Source organism: Ochlerotatus camptorhynchus, unplaced genomic scaffold, assembly GCF_037179485.1.
Source record: "Ochlerotatus camptorhynchus isolate MF236.1 unplaced genomic scaffold, CSIRO-AGI_Acam_v1.1 ptg000277l, whole genome shotgun sequence".
NCBI lineage: Eukaryota > Metazoa > Arthropoda > Insecta > Diptera > Culicidae > Ochlerotatus > Ochlerotatus camptorhynchus.
Genome location: NW_027040766.1, coordinates 6,104,265 through 6,125,554, shown reverse-complemented (window position 1 = coordinate 6,125,554; position 21,290 = coordinate 6,104,265). Strand labels below are relative to the sequence as shown.

At 38.3% G+C, this 21,290-nt stretch overlaps 2 protein-coding genes across 5 annotated transcripts in view; one reads left to right on the top strand and one right to left on the bottom strand.

Annotated features, from left to right (window-relative positions):
• Positions 1 to 21,290, top strand: part of LOC135706301 (protein kinase C-binding protein NELL2-like) — a 388,995-nt gene that overhangs the window by 290,421 nt on the left and 77,284 nt on the right. The gene's annotated exons all lie outside the window — the stretch shown is intronic.
• LOC135706423 (UDP-glucosyltransferase 2-like) lies at positions 4,686 to 7,160 on the bottom strand. The gene is made up of 3 exons (XM_065228031.1): positions 6,976 to 7,160; positions 5,706 to 6,875; positions 4,686 to 5,646 (listed from the first exon to the last, which is right to left on the bottom strand). Exons 1-3 carry the CDS (start codon positions 7,098 to 7,100, stop codon positions 5,385 to 5,387), a joined length of 1,557 nt encoding a protein of 518 aa, XP_065084103.1. The 5' UTR covers positions 7,101 to 7,160; the 3' UTR covers positions 4,686 to 5,384.

Sequence of the window (21,290 nt, the reverse complement as noted above, 5' to 3'; positions counted from 1 at the left end):
GATATCTTAAATGCGTTAAGTTCTCTAGACTTCTCTGAATTGTTTAGAATAAAGTTCCCGTAATTTTCTTGATGTTTGGAAACTTCTTTGAGGCTCGCGGAACTTCTCCCAACATTTATTATTTCACCTAAACTTCTCTGAAGAAGCTTATCTTTCCTGATAGTCTCCTGGTAAAACTGAAGAGTCTTTACTTAAATAGTCCTGAACTTTTCGCGATTTTCCTGAAATTTTTGAACTATCCCAAATTTCCTCGGAACTACTTGAAAGTTTTTCTGAAATTTTCCTGAAGCTGATGGGACTGCTCTGAAGTTCTCGATTCTTCCTCGAATTACTTGAAATATCCCTGAAACTTTTTAAAAATCTTAAAATTCCTTTGACTCTGGACTTTCTTAAATATTTCGGGCGGAGACGAGCCAGCCAACGGCTGAAAGTCTCCCTAATAAAGATATAAAAAAAAAAAAAAACAATATTTCGGAATAAGGCAATTTTCATGAAATTAATAGAAGTTCTCAAATCTTCGCTAAAAATCTCACTTTTTTAAAGTTATCGGTCATGAAAATCAAGGGAATTCTCAAAAAAAGTTCTCATATTTTTCTGATGTTCATGAAACATCCCTACCCAAGTAAAATTTCAAGTTTTAATGTGGTTTTAAAGCATGCTACAAGTCTAAATCATGGTCTCCAGAACCGTTATAAAACCAAAATTGTTACTTGGGTAATGTTTCGGAACTTTGCTAAAGTTTACTTAAAGTTAAACTCCTTCAAAGATCCAGTAATTTCATTGATATTAATTTAACTGACCAAAGGTTGTCTGATCTGTCCTGATGTTCTCGAGCTTCCCTGAAGTTTTGGTATGTTCTTAAATAGAGCTGTCCTGAAAACCTCTGAAGCTTCCAAAACATTACTGATGTTTTCTCAAGTTCATTTGAATTTTCTGGGTTTTCTTAAAATCTCTGGAACTTCTTGAGAGTTCTCAAAATTTTCCAAAAGTTGATGGATCTGCCATGAATTTATCAAAACTTACCCTTACAGATCATGACTTGCCTGAAACTGTCAGAACATTCCTGAAATCATTGGAACTTCCCTTAGGATCTCTGAAAATCCCTAAATATATCTAGACCTAGTTTCTCTGAAGTACTTTAGAGTTTGAAAGCTTTTCCTCAAGTTCTCTCTACTTTTCTGACGTTCTCTTGACTTTTCCAAAATTCTTTGGGTACCCTTGAAGTGCTTAAACTTTTTTTTATAGTTTCTGCAGTTTTCCTGAAGCTACTGGAATCGCCGACAAAATCAAGAATCCATCCAGTCGCGATTATCTTCTTTAAATCTAAATCTATGTCCGAAGCCTTTTTGAAATCCAAGATGGTGGCTTCCGGTTTCAGAAAAAGTGGGAAATACTGCCAAATACCCTTCAATATGGATATTTTCGAAATCTTCTGATATCCAGGAACCGAAAATCGATGTCCAGCTCCATCTTGGAATCCAAAATGGCGGCTTCCCATTTCATATAAATGACGTAATACTGTAAACTAACTTTCAATATAGGTATTTTCGGAATCAGGGTGACGTAAAGAGACCAAATATCATTGTCTGACGCCCAGACATGGAAAATCATTTGCATTCATTTTGTGCATTTTTACATTCATTTGCCCCTAACTTTTTTCATCCACAGAATTCCTCAAAATGATGTATCAAACTTTTGTTGGTTTTGCTATTACCTACAACTTTTGTTAACAACTCAAATCCGTATCTCTTAAGCATGACGCACCAGAGCAAACAGAAGCCACTACTGTTTTTCAGTGAATGTATTTTACATTCACTGAAAAACAGGAACACGTTCTGCCCACTCTAATTCGTGATGCATAAGAGATACAGATTTGAGTTATGGGCAAAAGTTGTAGCTAATAACAAAACCTACTAAAACTCCAAACAACATTTTGCGGAATGCTGTTGATGAAAAAAGTTAGAGGCAAATGAATGTAAATGAATGCATGAAATGAACGTAAATGATTTTCCATGCCTGCCCACGCCATTTTCAAATCCAAGATGGCGTCTTCCGGTTTAAGAAAAAGTGAGAAATTCTGTCAAATACCCTTCAATATGGATATTTTCGGAGTTGTGATGACGTCCAAAGATCAGAATATTTGATGTCCAATGTCTTTTTGAAATCCAAGATGATGGCTTCCGGTTTCAGAAAAAGTGGGAACAACTGTCAAATACTCCAAAATATGGGTATTTTCGGAATCAAAATGACGTCTAGAGACCCGATATCACTGTCCGATGCCATATTGAAATTAAAGATGGTGGCTACCGATTTCAGAAGAGGTGGGAAATACAGTCAAATACCTTTCAATATTTATATTTTTGAATCAAAGTTATGTAAAGAGACCCTAAATCGATGTTCGACGCCATCTTGAAATCCAATATGGTGGCTTACGGTTTCATGAAAGTGGAAATATTCCAAAAGTTTTCGTAACTTGCCTAATGTTCCCACAATTTGTTTATGAAACTTTCCTTAAATTCTAGACATTTACTTTCATGCCCAATTAATGATACTGCTCTGAAGATCTCTAATCGTCTCAAAAGTTGATGGAACTTCCCTGTTGTTGTGAGTTTCTTGGATCTACAGTGAAGTTTTCGGAATTTGTCTTTAGTGCACTAAACATCCCTGAAGTTCTTTGGGCTATCTTTATATTTTTGAACTTTTCTTAACGTTTCCGATATTTACCAGAAATTAATGGAACACTCGCGCAACACGAGAAAAGGGCCTATCATTGTTGATAGATTCTCTTCATCGATTTTTTCTTTCGACTGCAAATGAATTTCCCATTCAGTATGTTGTTTCAAGCGCAAGCTAACATCATTTTCAGCCAAACTGAGCTCTGAGCTTAGAGAGGATTTCGTTTATGCTGCCGTTGTGAACCAAAGAAACAGTCGATGAAGAGAATCGATCAACGAGGATAGGCTTCAGTAATTTTCCTGATATTCATGATTCAGTTCTAAAATTTTCAGAAGTGCCTCGATGTTTCCTGAAAAACTTTTGCAGATTTCCTGAAGTTAATGGAACTGCTCTGAATTTCGTTGATCTTCACTGAAGTGAAATCTACTGAAATCTTTGGGATTGTTCTGAATCTGTCGGTACTTACGTTTAAGAATCTTTAATTTTCTCTCGAGTTCTAGATAGATGAAAATGATTTTCTTGATTCTCAAAAAATGTGCTAACATTTTTTCTGATGTTCATGTAACATCCCTACCCAAGTAAAATTTCAAGTTTTATCGTGGTTTTAAAGCATGCTACAAGTCTAAATCATGATCTCCAGAACCGTTATAAAACCAAAATTGTTACTTGGGTAACGTTTCGGAACTTTGCTAAAATTTACTTTAAGTTAAACTCCTTCAAAGATTTTCTTGGGACTACCGTTAAATTTTCGTATCATACTTGAAATTCTTAAAAAAATTTAAAAGTTCCTGCAGCACTTTTTAAATATCTTTAAATGTTTGGATTACGTTGTCTCACGTAATTAACATTTTTTTTATTAATTTGGCGGAGTTTTTCTCAAACAAATTAAACTGTACATGATGGGTGCTACAAATGTTATATCTAATAAGCCCAGAACATTTTTGTAATAAATTTTAAGGTGAACTTTATTCTATATGATTTTTTATGACGATGGGCATAGCAATATTTGTTCATATTCAAGAGCGCATATAAAACCAAACAAAAAATCATTTTAAAATTCCTTTATATGTATTTGGGAGCCTATCGGCATGTAGACTGATATTTCTGCACATAGTTAATGATATAATAATAATAATAATTGATTTTTAGAGCTGGATACTCATGGAGGATTAACCTTTATTCACGAGAAATCGGCAAAGAAACTTATTGTTAATAAGAACACCGCACCGGAGTTCCATGACAATTTTAAGCCACATTCCAAGAATTACATTCCAGAAGAATTCGTGGGAGAACTCTAATGCAACCAAGTGTATTATAGTGACGAATATTCAATTGTGATAAATATCGATAAACAGTTCGAAGAGTATTGTAGAGTGAATTTTTTAAGAGTTTTCTGGGGAAAATTCCTGGAATGGATTGCAGAAAAATCCAAGATTTGTAAGGGTAAAATTTGAAGCGATTACCAGAAGGAAATTGACAGAATTTCCATGGATTCCTATCAATTATAGACATAGAAAAATTGCAAAACCCAGAATGTGGGAAAAATCATGATTCTGTGCCATGTTGATGCAAAATGCCATTCAAGTGTCTGAGACTTGCAAAAACTAAAAATTCAAAGACATGATATGAATAAGTGAAATATTATTGGTGGGAAATAGCTTTGGCATCATGAACTATACATACGTTAATTCGTATAATTGGGCTTTCTTTTAGCTATTGTGATCTTTTTGATTTCAATTATGAAAAATTCCGAATGGATGAAGTTTCAAAATTTGATTTGACCTAGTAGGATCTTAGGTGTTATTGCGTTGGACCTAATAGCAGTCGGCAAAATATAGATGCCTAACTACGCCTTTTGTTTTGCAAAGGTGGGAAATCCTTTTGAGTTAAATAGTTAAATAGTCCGTATGACCTACACGACCGTTGGATATCAAATTTGTTAAACATCTGAAATAGGCTCGGGGAAAATTTTACTCAGTCCCGTGGCTCTTACGAATTTGGGATTCAATGGCCGTGCAACCGACACTAGTCTGACCTAACGGTGTGTGATCTATCCAGCAAACAATTTTAGCTTCAGAATATGAATGTTCAAAATCCAAACAGAATACATGTAATTCACAATCAAGCGACTTCATTGCTAACCCAAAGCACATTACGTTATTTTTTCATCTACCTTCTAGAATATCAAAAACCCCCTGTATAAGATACTATGTGGTAAAACCTGGGCTCGATTGATTTTTAATCAAAAATCTAACCACTGACCGCATGGATTTATGTGGTTTTATTTTCCATTGCAATTTAATGCCATCCACCGTCGGCATCGTTTGCTTATCCACTATTTGGTATGGTTGTGTATTTTCAATTACTCCACATATGCTGGCGTGCATCCATATCTATAGCTACAGTGCACCCCACTCGTACCACCCAGACGACGACAACGCCAGCCGATATGATACTATTTACATTTTTTTTAACGTTCCATTGGTTCCATTCAACGATGTAAAAGGTCCGGAAAATCACGGATACAAGGGAGAAAAGATCGAATGAGCGATAAGTTGGGAAGGATTTCCCCATGGATTCAATGTGTACATAGCTTCCGGGTTTCCGCTGGAACGTAGGTACAGGCTTTATTCCCTATAGTTTGTCAGGAAATTAATGTTTGTGGCGGTATCTTTGGGGTTTTACCTAGCTGCTTATTCAATTTTCGTTTAATTCTTTGCCAACCGACACGGAACTGCTACAATCGTAAACACCATGGCAGTAAATGTTAGCATTGTAATGCAAACAAGCGCCACGATGACATCGAAGGAATATTTCTCCAAGAATCCGTAGTTGACTAGTGATTGGTTCCACTGATGGCTGGTTTCGGCATTCCTCAGTACCCATTCGATTGACCAAACCGCTGTTTCCAGAGGGTGTTCTCTCCTGTCGCGAAGCAACTTTGATAGCAGCATTGCATTTTTCCTGTAGCTAAAATGAGGAAAACATGTTAACTTCCCATTTGTTGATTGACAATCAGAAACGGATACCTTTCGTTTTGAATGACATCTTTTATGCAATCGATCAGCTGATGAGATGTAAGCTGCATAAGAGACAAACGCTGTCCAACTCCCTTCCGAACTAGCTGATCGACGTTCCCGAATTGATCCGCGTAGATGGGGATCCCAACAATCGGAACTCCGTGCCAAGTTGCCTCCTGAGTGCTCAGCAATCCACCATGGGTGATGAAGAGTCGTGCGTTGGGATGTGCCAATAGGTCGTTCTGCGGGAACCAAGCCGAAGTGATCACGTTGATCGGGAGCTTCGCAGGAAGACGATCCTCAGTGTCCAGCTTCCACAGAAATGTGATGGATGATAGGGTTGTCATTGATGCTATAATCTCAAGGAGAATTGCGGTATCCAGCAAATCACTACGAGCGTTGGTTCCGAGAGAGAACAAAATGAATCCATTTGATGACTTGTCGATTATTTGGATTAAATCTGAAGGAAGCTGGTTTGTTGGTTTTATATGCAGGCCACCAACAGGTATTATACTCGCAAGCATCGGTTCAGGTGGCTCCAGAAGAGAATTGTAATTCAACAGTGCTAGTAATGTGCGTTTCTCCAAGCATGATACCCTGTCAGTTTGATTAAGATTCATTTTGATGAGGTTGTCTAACTTCGGATAGTAGACAAATTCTTTGAAAAAGTGCTCCCAATAGGACAGCACAAAATTCACGCTTCTTTGGTAGAAATTCATAGGTCCAGCAACGTCATATGCTTGGTTTGGGATGAATCCTGGGAAGAAGAAAGTTCCCAGTGACGACGATGTGGTTGATAGCCGATCAAGTGCTGAAGCCAGAACAAGAGGCGGGTAGTTGAATGCCGGTAATAGTGATAACAAGCATGGCCCAGCTAGGTGGTCGTGTATCACCAAATCGAACCGGAAATTCCTTGGATATTCAAGCAATCGTTTGAATTCGCTGTTTCTAATAGCCAGCTCGCACACCTGCAGTTCCAACTCCGCAAACGACACATGCATCTCGAAAGGATTCATTTGTCCAAACTCGACGTAATCAACCTCCTCCTCCTCGGAAAGGTCAGCGATAACGCCATCCAATTTTAGCAAATGAACTCCCCGTATAAAGCCATGTTTGTACAGATTTACCACCGTCACATTATGGCCATCCTCGGCCAGGCGTTCGAACAGCCGTTGGCTCCTGCAAAAATAATTCCACCATACGTTAAAATTAACAACACACGCCATTTAGAGCACCAATCTACGGCACCCCCGCAGGGACCCCAAACCAACCAACCAACCATAGAAAATGGCTCGGCGATGCGACACTGCTGATGTAGAGAATATTCGCACCCCGACCGATCGTTGCCAGCTGACCGACGACGAGAAATATCACCATCACCGGCCATAATATCACGCTTTCCATAATGCGGAACAGTTTCCTTTCGCAAACGGCACGAGACTGCTGCAGCAGACGATGGTGGCATGATTCGTCGGCCGGCGCAGTACCTCACTCGTGACCAACCGACCGAGCCGGGTACAAAAATAAATCTCCATGGCTCGCATCAATTGGCGGAGGACCACCGTGCGTCTCCACCACCCCCTGTACCTTTGAAACTGCCAAATTGATTTAAATTGTTATCTATCCGGGGGTGGGTGGTTGACGGCTGCTTAGACATCAGCTGTCACCGAACGCATTCATCCAAACGTGAAATATTCCTCCCCGAAGTCGTGCCCAGCGTCGTCGGTGAGCGGAGCCGGTGGCGTTTATCAAAATGTAACAAATTTAATAATAACAATAAAAATAAATTAACGTACCCGGCGACCAGGAGGTCAGCCCGTCTTTCACTTCAATCGTCATCATCATCATCAATACCATCATCATCGTCAGCACGACGGTCAAACGTGACAGCGCATTGATGGTGCACGATGGTGCGATATTTGTGTACTGTTGTTCAGGGTCGTCTCCGGGATCAGGGCCTTTTAATTTTAGATAACGCTTGGAGCATAAATCGTCATGCATTATGATGGGAAATGCAAGCATTTCTTGGTCAGAACAACATTAAGTATTGATATGTAATGACGATTTTTAGTTTAGCAGAAGATCTAACGAATCTTAAAGGATTCTTCTTCCGAAAAATATCCAGCAGTTATATAAAGCCCTGCCAATTTAGAATCGCTACGCTTTGAATCGGATGTATCTCTAGATCTGTTTGGTTTAGGATAAAACGTTGTTGGAAGAAAATGTTATGTATTTATTGTAGTTTAAATATACAATATGGATTTTGCGATTTTTATTCCTCTCGAATGAAAATTCGAACTTTGAGCTTGATACGTGCCATCAACTTCTGCCCAAGTCGCTGATCAACCTAACCGGCTGCTTTTTCACATTGAAATATCATCCTTAGCCATTTTTCCACTCTTCTTCAGTTTAGCTTTGATGATACCCCAATACGTTTCGATAAGGTGGAAATCCGGGCAGTTTGGGGGGTTCATCCCTTTCTCAATGACGTCTACTCTATTATAAACATGTTATACCGTGACAGCGGGCCCAGCACAGCAAATATAGCCGCTATATTTATAGGCTGGCGGATAGAATTTCGATTCATCAAAAAGCGGAACCAATTCAATATATTGTAGACCAACAATTGAAATGGTATTATCAACTTTTATAAACAAAACGTTGATTATTCTTTCGTTGCCAATCGAAGGTAAATTATCAGCATCATCGGATAGGGGAAACTTTCCCCAACCTAAAGATGGTGTTCGTTTGCGTAGGCGAGCCTTGAGTCACGAGAAAGCGGTTTCCGAAGTTTTGTTCGCAATAGCTGATTGCTCTTTTCTGTTGTTGCTCGTGATCTGCTCGATTGGTTCCGCTATTTGACAGGTCAATTGGTTCCCGAGATTCTATCCGCCAGACTATGAATATAGCGACTATAAGCAAAATAAATTATTTGAGCCCGGGACATACTGCCTACTGTCAAACGCTACTGTTGGGTATGGGCCTTGTCACTGTCTTGCCTGATTATCACGATACCACTGCACAGTGGGCAAAAATTGACAAAACCGCGGCTAAATTCAATATCTCGGCTGCCAAACCGTTTCAGTCAACATGTTATATATATTCTCAAAGGAAAAAAAAAGTAGAAGGGTCTGTGCCTAGGGGCACGAACGGAAGCTTGACGTAGGACCGCTAGTGGACGGAATAAATGTGAAGAGCATTTAGTTCTTTTATTTGATCAATTATCCATTATCTCAACTCTTTCCGTTTTTTTAATTTTAGGCGTACCAAATTTGTAGTAATTTTTTTCAAAGAGAAAGTTGATTAAGAGAATTAATCAATATCACTTGCACCCCTGCTTCCAAGTTTGGTTACAAGATTACAACTCTGGAGAGCATTTTGTGTGGTCGTTGGGGGCTTGTGGTTCTGAATATGGACAAACAAGCACAGATAAATTCTATTCCAACTCTTTACTGATGTTAGCTTGATGGCCCTGAAAAGGGCCGTTTTATTGAAGAGGACATCCATGGCCACTTACGCTTGGCGTGTTTAGTGTAGGTGACAGCATTACGGACCTCATTTTCAGACCGGAGATACGTTTTATCCCACCACGGCGAGCCAGACGACCGATGGCGGTTATCTCGAAGAACTTTGCGATGACGCTTGGTGCCTCCTTTACCAGACCTTTTCCACGACCAGTCAATTGTTGCTTGTTAGGTGTGAAGGAGTGGACTAGCCACCACCTTCCTACTGCTGCTATTGCTGTTCATCACGCCGTCCGAAGCGAAAATGAGCTAATGCCATACAGCAGCGCTCTTTTATATCTTTTCAGGTTAAAGCAGAATGATGTGCAACCAAGTGGTATAAAAGCTACAAAGACTTCTCCCATTATGAGTAGTTTGCTATCAAGTAGCGACACTGGCTTTTTGCGTACACGGCGAATGAGAACGACCCAAATTTGAGTTTAGTTCACTCATAATCGCCAAAAGTGCAGGAACTCAGCGATGAGTAAATTTGTCTCATGGTTTCCTGTGGAAAACCTAAAAAATCTGCCAGAAAATGAGGAAATTGACAAAAATTTTAATCAGTCTCGGAGTATTACCAATAGACTGAGTGAATCCAATCTTTACTTTTCTCACATTCGGGAATTTTTCCCTGGAAAATCCTGGAAAAACCTGTGAAAACATGAGGCAAATTTACTCATCGCTGAGTTCCTGCATTTTATTTCTTATTTCTGAGATAACTAAACTCAAATTTGGATCGTTCTCACTCGCCGTGATATCACCTTGAAAGATATCGGAGCCGGAGGTTAGCGTGATTACCTCTCACCCCAGCAGGCCTGGGTCCAATCTCAGTCAGCGCCACCGGCATGTTCTAAGGCATAACATCTCTGATCACGCCTTTCTTCGGGAAGAAAAGCCGTTGTTCCCCGGTTGAGCTGATGGGTCGATTGGTAGGGTCCAGGTGTGGGAGCTGCCTCCCTGGCGTCGGTAGCATTGGAGCTCAGTACGGAAAACAAATCTCGCGTCCCTTTTCAATAGGTCCTATCTACATTGATCGATTCTCTTCATCGACACTCTCTTCCGTAAATAACTCGGCTTTACAAATGTTTCCTGTCGTCCTCGTCGAATTAGATGCTAGATTGTTGCTTCTTCCATAGAAAATATCCGGCCGTGACGATTAAAAGTTCAAGGTTGATCAAAATAATTTGTAGCCCTGCTTCCAGTTTGATTACATGAGCATTTTGTGTGGTCGTTGGTTCTGAATATGGACAAACAGGCAGATGAATTCTATTCCTACTCTTCCGTTTTGTTGCCAAAGCCATAATCACCAAATTTAACCTCCGAAACCAAACAGAGTGCGTCTCTGTCACTTCAAAACGTAGATGACATCCATGGCCACTTACGCTTGGCGTGTTTAGTGTAGGTGACAGCATCACGGATCTCATTTTTCAGGAACACCTTCAGCACACCTCGTAAATCAGACCGGAGATACGTCAGACACCGTGACGGCGAGCCAGACGACGGATGTTGGTTATCTCGAAGAATTTGCATTTGGTTCTGAATATGGCGATGACTGTGCAAAATATTACGCAATTCCATCCTCCCGAGGATCGGAGGCGAATGCCACTTCGACTTGTTTCGTCTACTTACTACTCTCTGACGACTGTGCTGGGGAAGCAGCATATGCATGTAGGTAATTGGTGGATTTGTTAGTTTATTCGACGCTTCTGGACAATGCTGGACATTTACCAGTTTTTCAATAGTTTCTTGTTGAAAATCAACATTCGGAAGCATTTTTATCGATGCGTAGCCATATTTCTGATCTATTGGTGATAAAATTATTGGAATTGGACCAGGGGCAGCTGAGTTAATAACGTTCAAAATCTTTCTTAATTTGTTACATGTTCTATTTTCGGTTTTCACAAAGTGTACCCCCATATAGAAATCAAAGACGTAGTCCTACGTCAAAACTCTGCTGAATCGATTGGTGGTAGTATCATTGGCCGGAGACTTTTGCGTACCAAGATAGAGGGCCGGGATCATCCCGAGTTCCCGGTAAAGTAGGAAATGCCACTATCTATCGACATAATTTTACACTTTACTTAACATATATTACTGGACATTGATAGTACTAAGTATATATGGTGTAAAGACACCATATATGCCCTCAAGGAAACTCTACTGGCCTAAAAGAGGATCTGGAACGACCGATAAAGTGGCCACATTATAAAAATGTCATAGCACCTTGTGATTTCTTCTGTGTTGTTCAGAATCAAGAGATCAAAGCGTATCTAATATGGAAACTATAGTGGGGTAAAGTGGCCATATTCTGGTTCTCTGGATAATCTGGATTGACCGATAAAGTGCCCACATTATAAAAATTCTCCTAGAACCTTGTGGTTTATTCCATATTGTTCAGAATCATGAGATCAAAGCGAATTTAATAAAGAATTTAAATTTTGGGGTAAAGTGGCCATATCTTGTTTCTCCGGATAATCTGGATTGACCGATAAAGTAGCCACATTATAAAAATGGTGAAGCGTATTTAACTCTGGAGATAATCTGGATTGACCGGATAATCTGGATCCCCTTCATCTTCTACACCGCTATCCATATAATATTGTGCCACTTTCTCCATGTATTTCACATCCTTACTACCAAATGCTACTTTCGAACCTTCATTGTGGTATGTTAGATACGATAACTTCGGATAGGACCATGCTAATGCCGTTGACATCCTATCTGATAAATTTGCCTCGCGAGACATTTTTCAAGCAAGGTTTGGCCTGCAAAATTTATGGCGCTTGTGCCCTGGATGGGCCTAGATAAGTCTTTTAATTTTACACGTATCACAATACCTTTACCGGGAACTCGGGTTGATCCCGGCCCTCTATCTCGGTAGTCTCCGGTCAATGAGACTACCACCAATCGATTCAGCAGAGTTTTTCCTTTGAGAATATGTATAACATGTTGACTGAAACGGTTTGGCAGCCGAGATATTCAATTTAGTCGCGGTTTTGTCAATTATTGCCCACTGTGCACTGTTGCGCATTCTTACTGTAGTGGCAAGTCGCCAAATCTGGCCAAAGCTTGACGGGGCCTCGGTGGGACAAAATACTGCGCACAGCACCGAGTTGGTTGGCCACATCCACGTCCGAAAGTCCTGGATTCACTTTGAAAGCCTTTATGACGTTCTCCACTGTATCGCTTCGACGCCTTGATTGCTTCCTTAAAACGTTTCACCACTCATAGATGGCGGTTTTGGCCATTTTCAACTCCTTTGAGATCCTCGTACCCGATCATGTCGGGTTTTCATATCTTGTGTGCAGAATTAATTCTCTTCATTTTTCTTTCATAGCGTGGCAATTCAAAAAAACATTCTAGTTTTTTTTTATGTTTTGCACAGGATTTCAAGAAAAAACAATGCAAACAAATTTCTGTCAAAAGATTCCAGAACCGACCACTAGGAGCGCTGTACCGGACAAAACAAAGTGTACCGATCCTAAATTGGCATCGCTTTAAATGTAATTAGATTTAAACTTATCTTATTTCACAAGAACCGTACAATCAAATTCGGATCCTGAGCTGGAGTCGGAGTCAGAGTCCGATTTGAAGTAGGAGTTGGAGTTGAAGTATTTAAAACAGTCTCTGAATCCATATGGTCAGAAGATTGAATTCACGATACAAGATTTGAATATTTATATGTCATCATTTTAAAGGACACAAGAATATTTACTCACTACAAACATTTTAAAATTTCCAAAGTTGTAAATACTCATTTCAAACCAAATCAAATGTTTTTCGGAAATATGATCGGAAAATCTTTGACGCTACGATCATATTTTTTTATAAGATACAATTAGACATTGCAAAGTATAAGTTTGACACATAAAACCTTTAAATTTCGCTTCCTGAGAGTAGCATTCAGAGCGATTTTATGAATTTTCACTCCCTCACTCACTCACTCAGCGATGATAGAATCGCTGATTGTGACCCTTAGAAAGTAAAATTGCCAGGTTTTATGTATCGAACACATAAAGGGTGTATTCGATAAAAATGGCACACCGAAAATCTTCTGTATCTTTTGAACCGTATGAGTAACAAACCTGAAAATTTTAGTAAATCTTATTCATAGTGTATTGTTTACATCTGTCAAGCTGCAAAGATATTCATACATTAGTTCCAGTCATGTCGTCGAAACAAGAAATTGTCCCTGAATTTTGTGCATTTACAATCAAAATCCGTAGGCGTCCGATGGATCGCTAACAAGCTTGGAATTGCAAATACAACTGTGTCTCGTGTGATAAGAACCTTCAAAGAGCATCTGAGTGCCCCAAGGAAGGTAGGGAGTGGTCGTAAAAGTGGTCCAATGGCCAGGAAAGTGGTGCAACAGTTCAAAAACCGTCCAAACGTGTCAACTCTAGATGTCGCTAAAAAGTCCAAGGTGTCGGTCGGTTTTGTTTCGAAAACCATGAAGCGTGCTGGGCTACATGTTTACAAGGTGCAAAAAGCCCCAAACCGGAATGAAAAGCAAAACATCACTGCGAAAACCCGCGCCCGGAAACTTTACAAGAAGTTGCTCACCAAATCGTGTTGCATTGTGATGGATGACGAAACTTACGTCAACTTCCTAGGCAAGAATATTTCGTTGCCAAGTCTAAGTTCGATGTTCCGGTGGATGTTCGAAAGAAGAAATTATCGAAATTTACAAAGAAGTTCCTGATCTGGCAGGCGATTTGCGGATGTGGTGAAATAAGTGCTCCCTTCATCTCTTCCGGAACAATCGACGGTGCGATTTACACGAAAACGTATCACTAAATGGCACTAGTGAACAAACTGTTGTTCTGCCTTATTTCTGTTGATCCTGAATATATGAAAAGTTATTATCTTTGGCAAAGTTGTTCAGTTTAATGAGGCCTGTCAGATGGTAGATAGTTTTGACCAAAAATGTATCACTAGGTGCGCTAGTGAGCGAAATATTGTCTTGAGCCTTGTTTTTCATGATCCTCACCTCATAGCAAGTTCCCGTTTTGGACAAAGTTGTTCATTGGAATGATGCCTTTCAAATTTTTGTTCAAAATTAGCTCACAAGGAGGTACTAGTGAGCTGAATATTGTTTTGGCACATTTCTACTGATCATGAGCTTATGGAAAGCTCTCGTCTTTGGCAAAGCTGTTCAGTTTAGCGAGACCTTTCAGATCGTGGATAATTTTTACCAAAAATGTGTCTCTAAGTAGAACTAGTGAGCAAGCTATTGCTTTGTCTCAATCCTAATGATCCTGACCATACATACATACATACCTCTATTTTCGGCAAAGTAGATTAGTTGAGTGACAACCTGTTTAGATGGTGTTTATTTTTGATCGGAAATGGTTTTATATTGTATCTCAAGATTTTGATCTTAACGAATAGTATAGTGTTGGATAAAGTTGATAGTTGAATAAGCGAGGGTCTATAGTAAGTAAAACTAATGTTTATTTGTATATATTGTAATCCGGAGGCAAATTGGTCATAATGGGTTGCGTTTTCAGTTGATGCTTTGACGAGTTAATCATTACAAAAAAAAATTGATTTTACTGCATAAATTTCAATCACAGCATTCAAAAAACGGTCATAGGGTTATTATCCCTAACTTGGAAGGTTTTATTTTTCATTAAACTAATTATTGAAAAATTACGGTAAAATTTTTAAATATTGATAAATCCATAGTTTTCTGTGAAATTATCCCTAACTTGGAAGGGATTATTTTTCATTAAACTAATTATTGAAAAATTACGGTAAAATTTTTTAAATATTGATAAATCCATAGTTTTCTGTGAAATTTACAGTGATTTTTAAATAAATTGCCTACCTTAAGGGGCAACTATGCATCATTAAAAATATTTTTTTGTAAATTCTGACAAAAACACGCATCGCTTAAAGATTTTAACATCAGGTTCGATTTCAGGGAACCCCAATTTCATAATAAAAGTTAAATTTACTCGAAAGTAACTTGAGGGGTTCATCAATTTCAATTTCAATTTCGATATAATAGGATAAATAATCAAGCCGAAACGATAGAGACCTGATTTTAATACCGTATCGTTGTCAAATTCGTTTAGTGTAGAAATTTATATCTAAATTTACATTATTAAGTGATCAATTTGCCCCCGGATCACAGTACTAATCCTGACTATATAAAAAGGTGGCGGTTAGTATAACCCAAACTTAACTCATTATAAAGCAGAGATGTCATATTTGAAGACATGTCTTCATTTTGAAGATATCTGTTTTTGCAGACAAGATTTTTCAAGATATTTGAAGAATAAAAGTATATTTATATTTTAATAACTATTAACAGATCTTTACAAGATAAGATTCCACTTCACATTTCAAATAGCATCTTTAAAATGGTAATTTTGATCTAAAACGCAACAGGTTTCGAAATATATGGAAGAAAATCTCGCATGAAGTGATCATTAAATTTAAAAAAGATAAATTTGTTTTAATAAATCATTTTCAATTCAAAAAATAAAATTAAAGGCTATTTTTTTATTTGTGTTCAGTACAGAATTTTGCATATTACGTTAAATCACAGATCTAAGAAATTATAATGTCCTTAAGCTTTAATAATTTGCCAGAGCTCAAGATTTTTAAAAATTTGAACATGCCCAAATCTTTTGTCATCAACATTTGATTTCTTTTAATTTAGAAATTTAAAAAAGTCTGGCATTTTTAATATCCGAGTATTTGCTGAACTGAGATATTAAACACTCTTCTTAGCATAAGAATGCACACATTTTATTCGAAGTCTCTAAAAACTCATAGAACTTGCTCAAATCTGGAAATTAAATTTTTGTTTTGTCGGTATTAAGAGTCTTTATAGTGTGAATCTGGTTACGATAACACGTATTCTTCCATTAATTGAAATGCTCTTCAAAATAGTGATGGGCCATTGCATGCCATTAAGCCGAATGGGTCATTATGCCAAATGACATTACGCCGAAATATTAATACTTGTTCACATTTTATTAAATGACATCTCTATTGTTTGAGATTTAAACCAAACCAAAGAACCGCTCTTGAAACATGAAAGAAACCCTACTATGAAAAATTTTAACCTTGCTCTCAGTCGTAAAATTTCAAACTCATAAAAACTGCTCATATTTGAAAGAAAGAAAAATCTAATTCGGGTCAACCGAATCTGTGTACGGAATTTCCTTCAAGTTTTAGTTCTTAAATCTTATCCAAGTCCCAGAAGGAATTCCGAGTTGCTGATCTTGAACTCAGGACTATCGTTGAAATCTTCATTTATATTTCTTAGAAAGAGATCTTAATATTTTTTTTTTTTGATTGAAATACAGAAATATTAACTTTTTTTTCTAAGAGCAATATTTTAATGTTAAAAAATCCAGAACTTTGATAACATTTTCTACTCAAGATTTTCTAATGTTTAAAGCGTCATAAACCAAACAAAGGTCTTAAAATATTCTCAATTGTACGTTTTCCAAGTGACCCATTCGGCCTAATGGTAGTCGGTCTAATGGCCATACATCATCAGAATTTCCCTAGAAATTGTGTAACTGAATTCCTTTAAGCTCTCCTTTAAATTCCCTTTGAAATCTCTTCTGCATTTCTTTGGAATTCTATTGGATTTTTCTTCAATAATTTTTATCGAGTTCTCCTCTGAATTATCTATGAATTCTACTCATCTTGGGAATTACCTTAAACATACTTGAAGCACTTTCAATTAATTGAAATTAGAATCCTCCTCATAATGCTCGTGGAATTCTAGTCAGGCCTCTTTGAGGTTCTCTTGAGAATTCCAATGAAATTCTTCTTAATACTCCGAACACGATACCTCCGGTAAAATGTGTTATGTGCCAATTTGCCAATGTTTGAAGAATCAGTGGTCTGCAATTTATCGATGGATTTTAAATCTTCTTATACCGAATGAATCTCTAAAGCAAGGTTGCAAATACTCAGCTAATATATAAAACCAAAAGATGGTATGATGACATGTTTTAATTGTAACTTACAAGAAGAGGTTACAAAGTATGCGTTTGAAACATAAAACCTGTAAATTTTGCTTTCTATGAGTCACAATCAGCGATTTGCTAATCGCTGAGTGAGTGAGTGAGTGAGTGAGTGAGTGAGTGAGTGAATGAGTGAGTGAGTTAGTGAGTGAGTGAGTGAGTGTGTGAAAAATCGCTGATTGTGACTCTCATGAAGGGAAATACACAGGTCAAACACGTTCTTTGCAACCTCTTCTTGTATCTTACCAATTCAAAATATGATCATAGCATCTAAATATTTCATAATTAAAAATAAAAATTCTTTTAGCTGAAATGAGTATTTGCAACCTTGCTCTAAAGTGTGTAGTTTCAAATGACGCTTTAGATTTGAAATTCGTCAATAATTGGCTGAGCTGATTTTTCAAACATTGCAAGTTTGCCGTTACACATTTTACCGGAGGCATTATGTTCGGAGTATTAAAATTCTCCTTAAATTATGCTCACAATTACCATTCAATTCCCTTAACATTTCCCAAATATTTTTCTTAAATTCCCATAAAGTCATACATCGATCTTCGGTGAGATTTCTCCTTGGAATCAGTACTGATAAAAATCATTCCCTCTACACTCAACTTAGCTGAAAATGAAGACAACATTAACAGATAGACCAACCATGATGCATGAATTTGAATTTTGACATGACATCTTGATCAAGGCAACCTCTGAGTATCGAAGTCAAAATTTGTTTGTACACGGTAAGAAAAAATACTCAAAATTAAGTTAAAAAAAACTCAACGTTGGGTTCTATCATTTGAGGTCCGCCGTTGAGTGAATCAGAAAAGCGGCGTTGGTTAAAATTTACTCAACTATTGAGTAATAATAAATGAACTCAAATATAAGTTTATTATAAAAGCAACATGCGCCTTTAACCATTTCATTTTCACAAGCGTTGATAGACGAGTGGTCAACACACGGGCCCCGTAATCTCAACGTCCATGGTTCGGTTCCAGTCTGCTCCGTTTTATTATTTTTTTGTCAACTTGGTCAACGCCAGGATTACTCAAAATTGAGTTTTCTTCTTTAACTTAATTTTACCTAGCCCCACGGAAGCCACGTGATGAGTGAAAGGAACTCAATTTTGGGTCACTTTTTTCTTACCGTGTATGCATTCGTGGCTGGATGTTTATTATCGCCTGTGTTGTTGTCAATATCAATATTCATCTTCATCTTGATGGGGATGATTTTGAGGATCAAATGCAAAATGATTATTTTCATATTACACTAATATAGAGCTGTAGATCGTGTTGTGTTAGTTTTTATGCACAGATTGATGGAAAATTATTGCCTCATGCGGAATTGTTGATAATATCGAGGTTTTAGGCTCTGGAGTCGACAATATTCAAAATAATTATTTTGCCCAATATGAATTTGATTATTGTGCTTTTGAGGATCGCTTCTGATATTGACAATTTTGGGTTGGATAATCAAGCAATGGTGAATATCAACAAACGCGTATTCGTTGATGTATAATGAACTCATTTGTTCATTTTGCTCGTACGTGACAGCGAAGATATTCCAAACGAACGCAATTCATCCACAATGAGTTAAAGTGCTACTCCTTATGTGTGATGGTAAATGATGAAAACAGACACTGCCTAGAATTCCCTTGTAATGCTCCTAGAATTCTCTTCTGGATTCTTTTGAGATTCTTCTCAGAACTACCTTGCAACACCCTTTAAAATGCATTTGATTTCTCGCAATTTCCTCAGCACTTTCTTTATGTTTCACCAGAAATCATTAGGCTACCAACTGCATTGAAAGCAGTTTATTAGATTTTTCGGTAAGCTCTTCTCAATTCTTCTTTTGAATACTCTTCAGAATTCCTATAGATTTTTTTTTTCCTAGATCTCCATGATGAGCGTCTATTTTTTAAAAAGATTTTCTCATAGAAGTTCTTTCGACAGACAGTCATATTGCATGATTTAAAATGCATATTCGCTGTCCATGAATTGTAATACTCAATTTTAGTTTAAAATCCAATATCCCGATCCTCATCCGGAAGGGCTTGGTCACCTGAGCATCTTTGCCGAAGACAGCAGTATCCTACATAGGCAGGATTTCGATATATAGCATTCACATGAACAATAGCGCGACGTAGTGAGAGAGTGCTGAAGTAATCTGACCACATTTGGGAAAAACTTGGTCACTTGAACAACTGAACCTAAACACAAAAAAAAAATCCCTTAAATTCAACGTAAGGATGGATTTATTACATCCTATTCATATGTTTCATACAACAGATGTAATGGACTGCAGCGTTCATGTCGTGAAACAATGCAAATTCTGCATACTCTTCATGCAAATCTATAATCTAACCTTACATTTCCCGGTTGGGTGAAGTATTTTAAATGTTTCCAAAATCCTGGAATCACAATATAAACAGATATCCTTCCTTCATAGAAATCAAGATGACTTTATTATATTTTTTACTATTTTTTGGTAGAACAGTTTTGAACAAATGTTGCTAGTTACTACCGCTCTTTGACAATTCTTAAATTTAAAACTAATGGGTATTGTGTACCATTAGTTGGAAATTGAAGAATTGTCAGGGAGCCATAACCACTAGGCTATCGGGAGAGGAGCATTAATCTTAAAAAGGCCCTTTGACCAGACTGAACGATCTTGTTTGTCAAATTTCTACAAAACAGGAAACCCTGAATACCACCTATTCCTATTTCCCTTGCCCTCACGCTAACTCTGGCTACCACCGTTTTGTTGTTGTTGCTGCCTTAAAGTGATATGATGTCTCTTTAATATGGTGAAATTGGCCGTTACTGTCGTCGGAGTGATTTATGGCTGAAAACAAATCCCGTCCGTTCCTTGGCTTGGCTCTCTATCGCTCTCTCGGAAGGGGGGGGGACCGTGCATGAATGCGTGATCCGAGAGCACGTCCGCCTTGTTTTGAGATTTTTGCCACTTCTTGACTCTTCATGGTACATGGCGATGGTGAAAAACGGCAGCTGTGCGATACATACCTACTACACACCGGATTTTTCAGGGGCAAGACCGAAGACGTGACCGACCTACCGACCGGCAAACATTCACACACTCACGACATCGGCGGCTGCAGCGATGATGATGGTGATTTATTGTGAGTTATGGGACATTTGTTTACTAAGTGAAAAATTTGATGAGTATATTAAAGAGTTGGATGTCTCTTAAAAATGGCATTAAATCATTTGATGGGAATTAAAGTGGTTCGGGTGCTTTCTCGTGGCATTTGTTTGTGGGTGCGTGGGTCCCATGAAATAATATATTGCTTGTTTAATTGACGTGCTTCCCGATTTGCATATAAATTCGAAATGAATTATTCAATAAATTGAGACCTTTACAAATCCTCAAAGTGCGCTTTCAATGCAATCTGACGAGCCATATATCATAACCGAATCTATAAACGTCTTTGCGAGCCGCCAACTACCACAGCCGTAAATGAAAACAAACGGCACCATTCGAAATCCATTAAACACCCTGGCTGACATTCTCAGAATCGGCGCCACCCGGATCGACCGACCGGCGGTGGTTCTGTCCCGTGGTTGTCATATTCCGTAATAAATCTGCTTGTTTTAATTTCCTGAAAATGATGTCTCAATATTCTCGGTGAAGCCAGCAATGGATGGAGGAAGGCGAGGTTCATCACAATGGTCACCGTTTGCCAGCTCGAGGGAATAGACTAGATAGATTGGTTAGCTGGACGAACACTCCGATATAAGTGATTCATAAAAGTGATTCTAATTTCCATTAAATCCCTCCTCCATGCACATGGAGCGCGCGCGGACACACACACACACATACATGCAGAACAACAGAAGCAGCCACGGATTTGCTACAAGTGGCGCTTGCTTGTATGCCACCCGCGGTGAGTTTTGGCTTAGAGCGCCATCTACTCTAGATCTGCTGCGGTTGCTGCTAGGATACTAGTCGCAGAAACTATTCCGATCTCGGTGCAACACAATTTATCACTGTCACTAATCCACTAATTTGCATATTGCATGCGCTGTCTATGTGTGTGCGGTAGGAAGCGCTCGACAAGCAGAAGGGCGGCGAAACTGCAACACTGC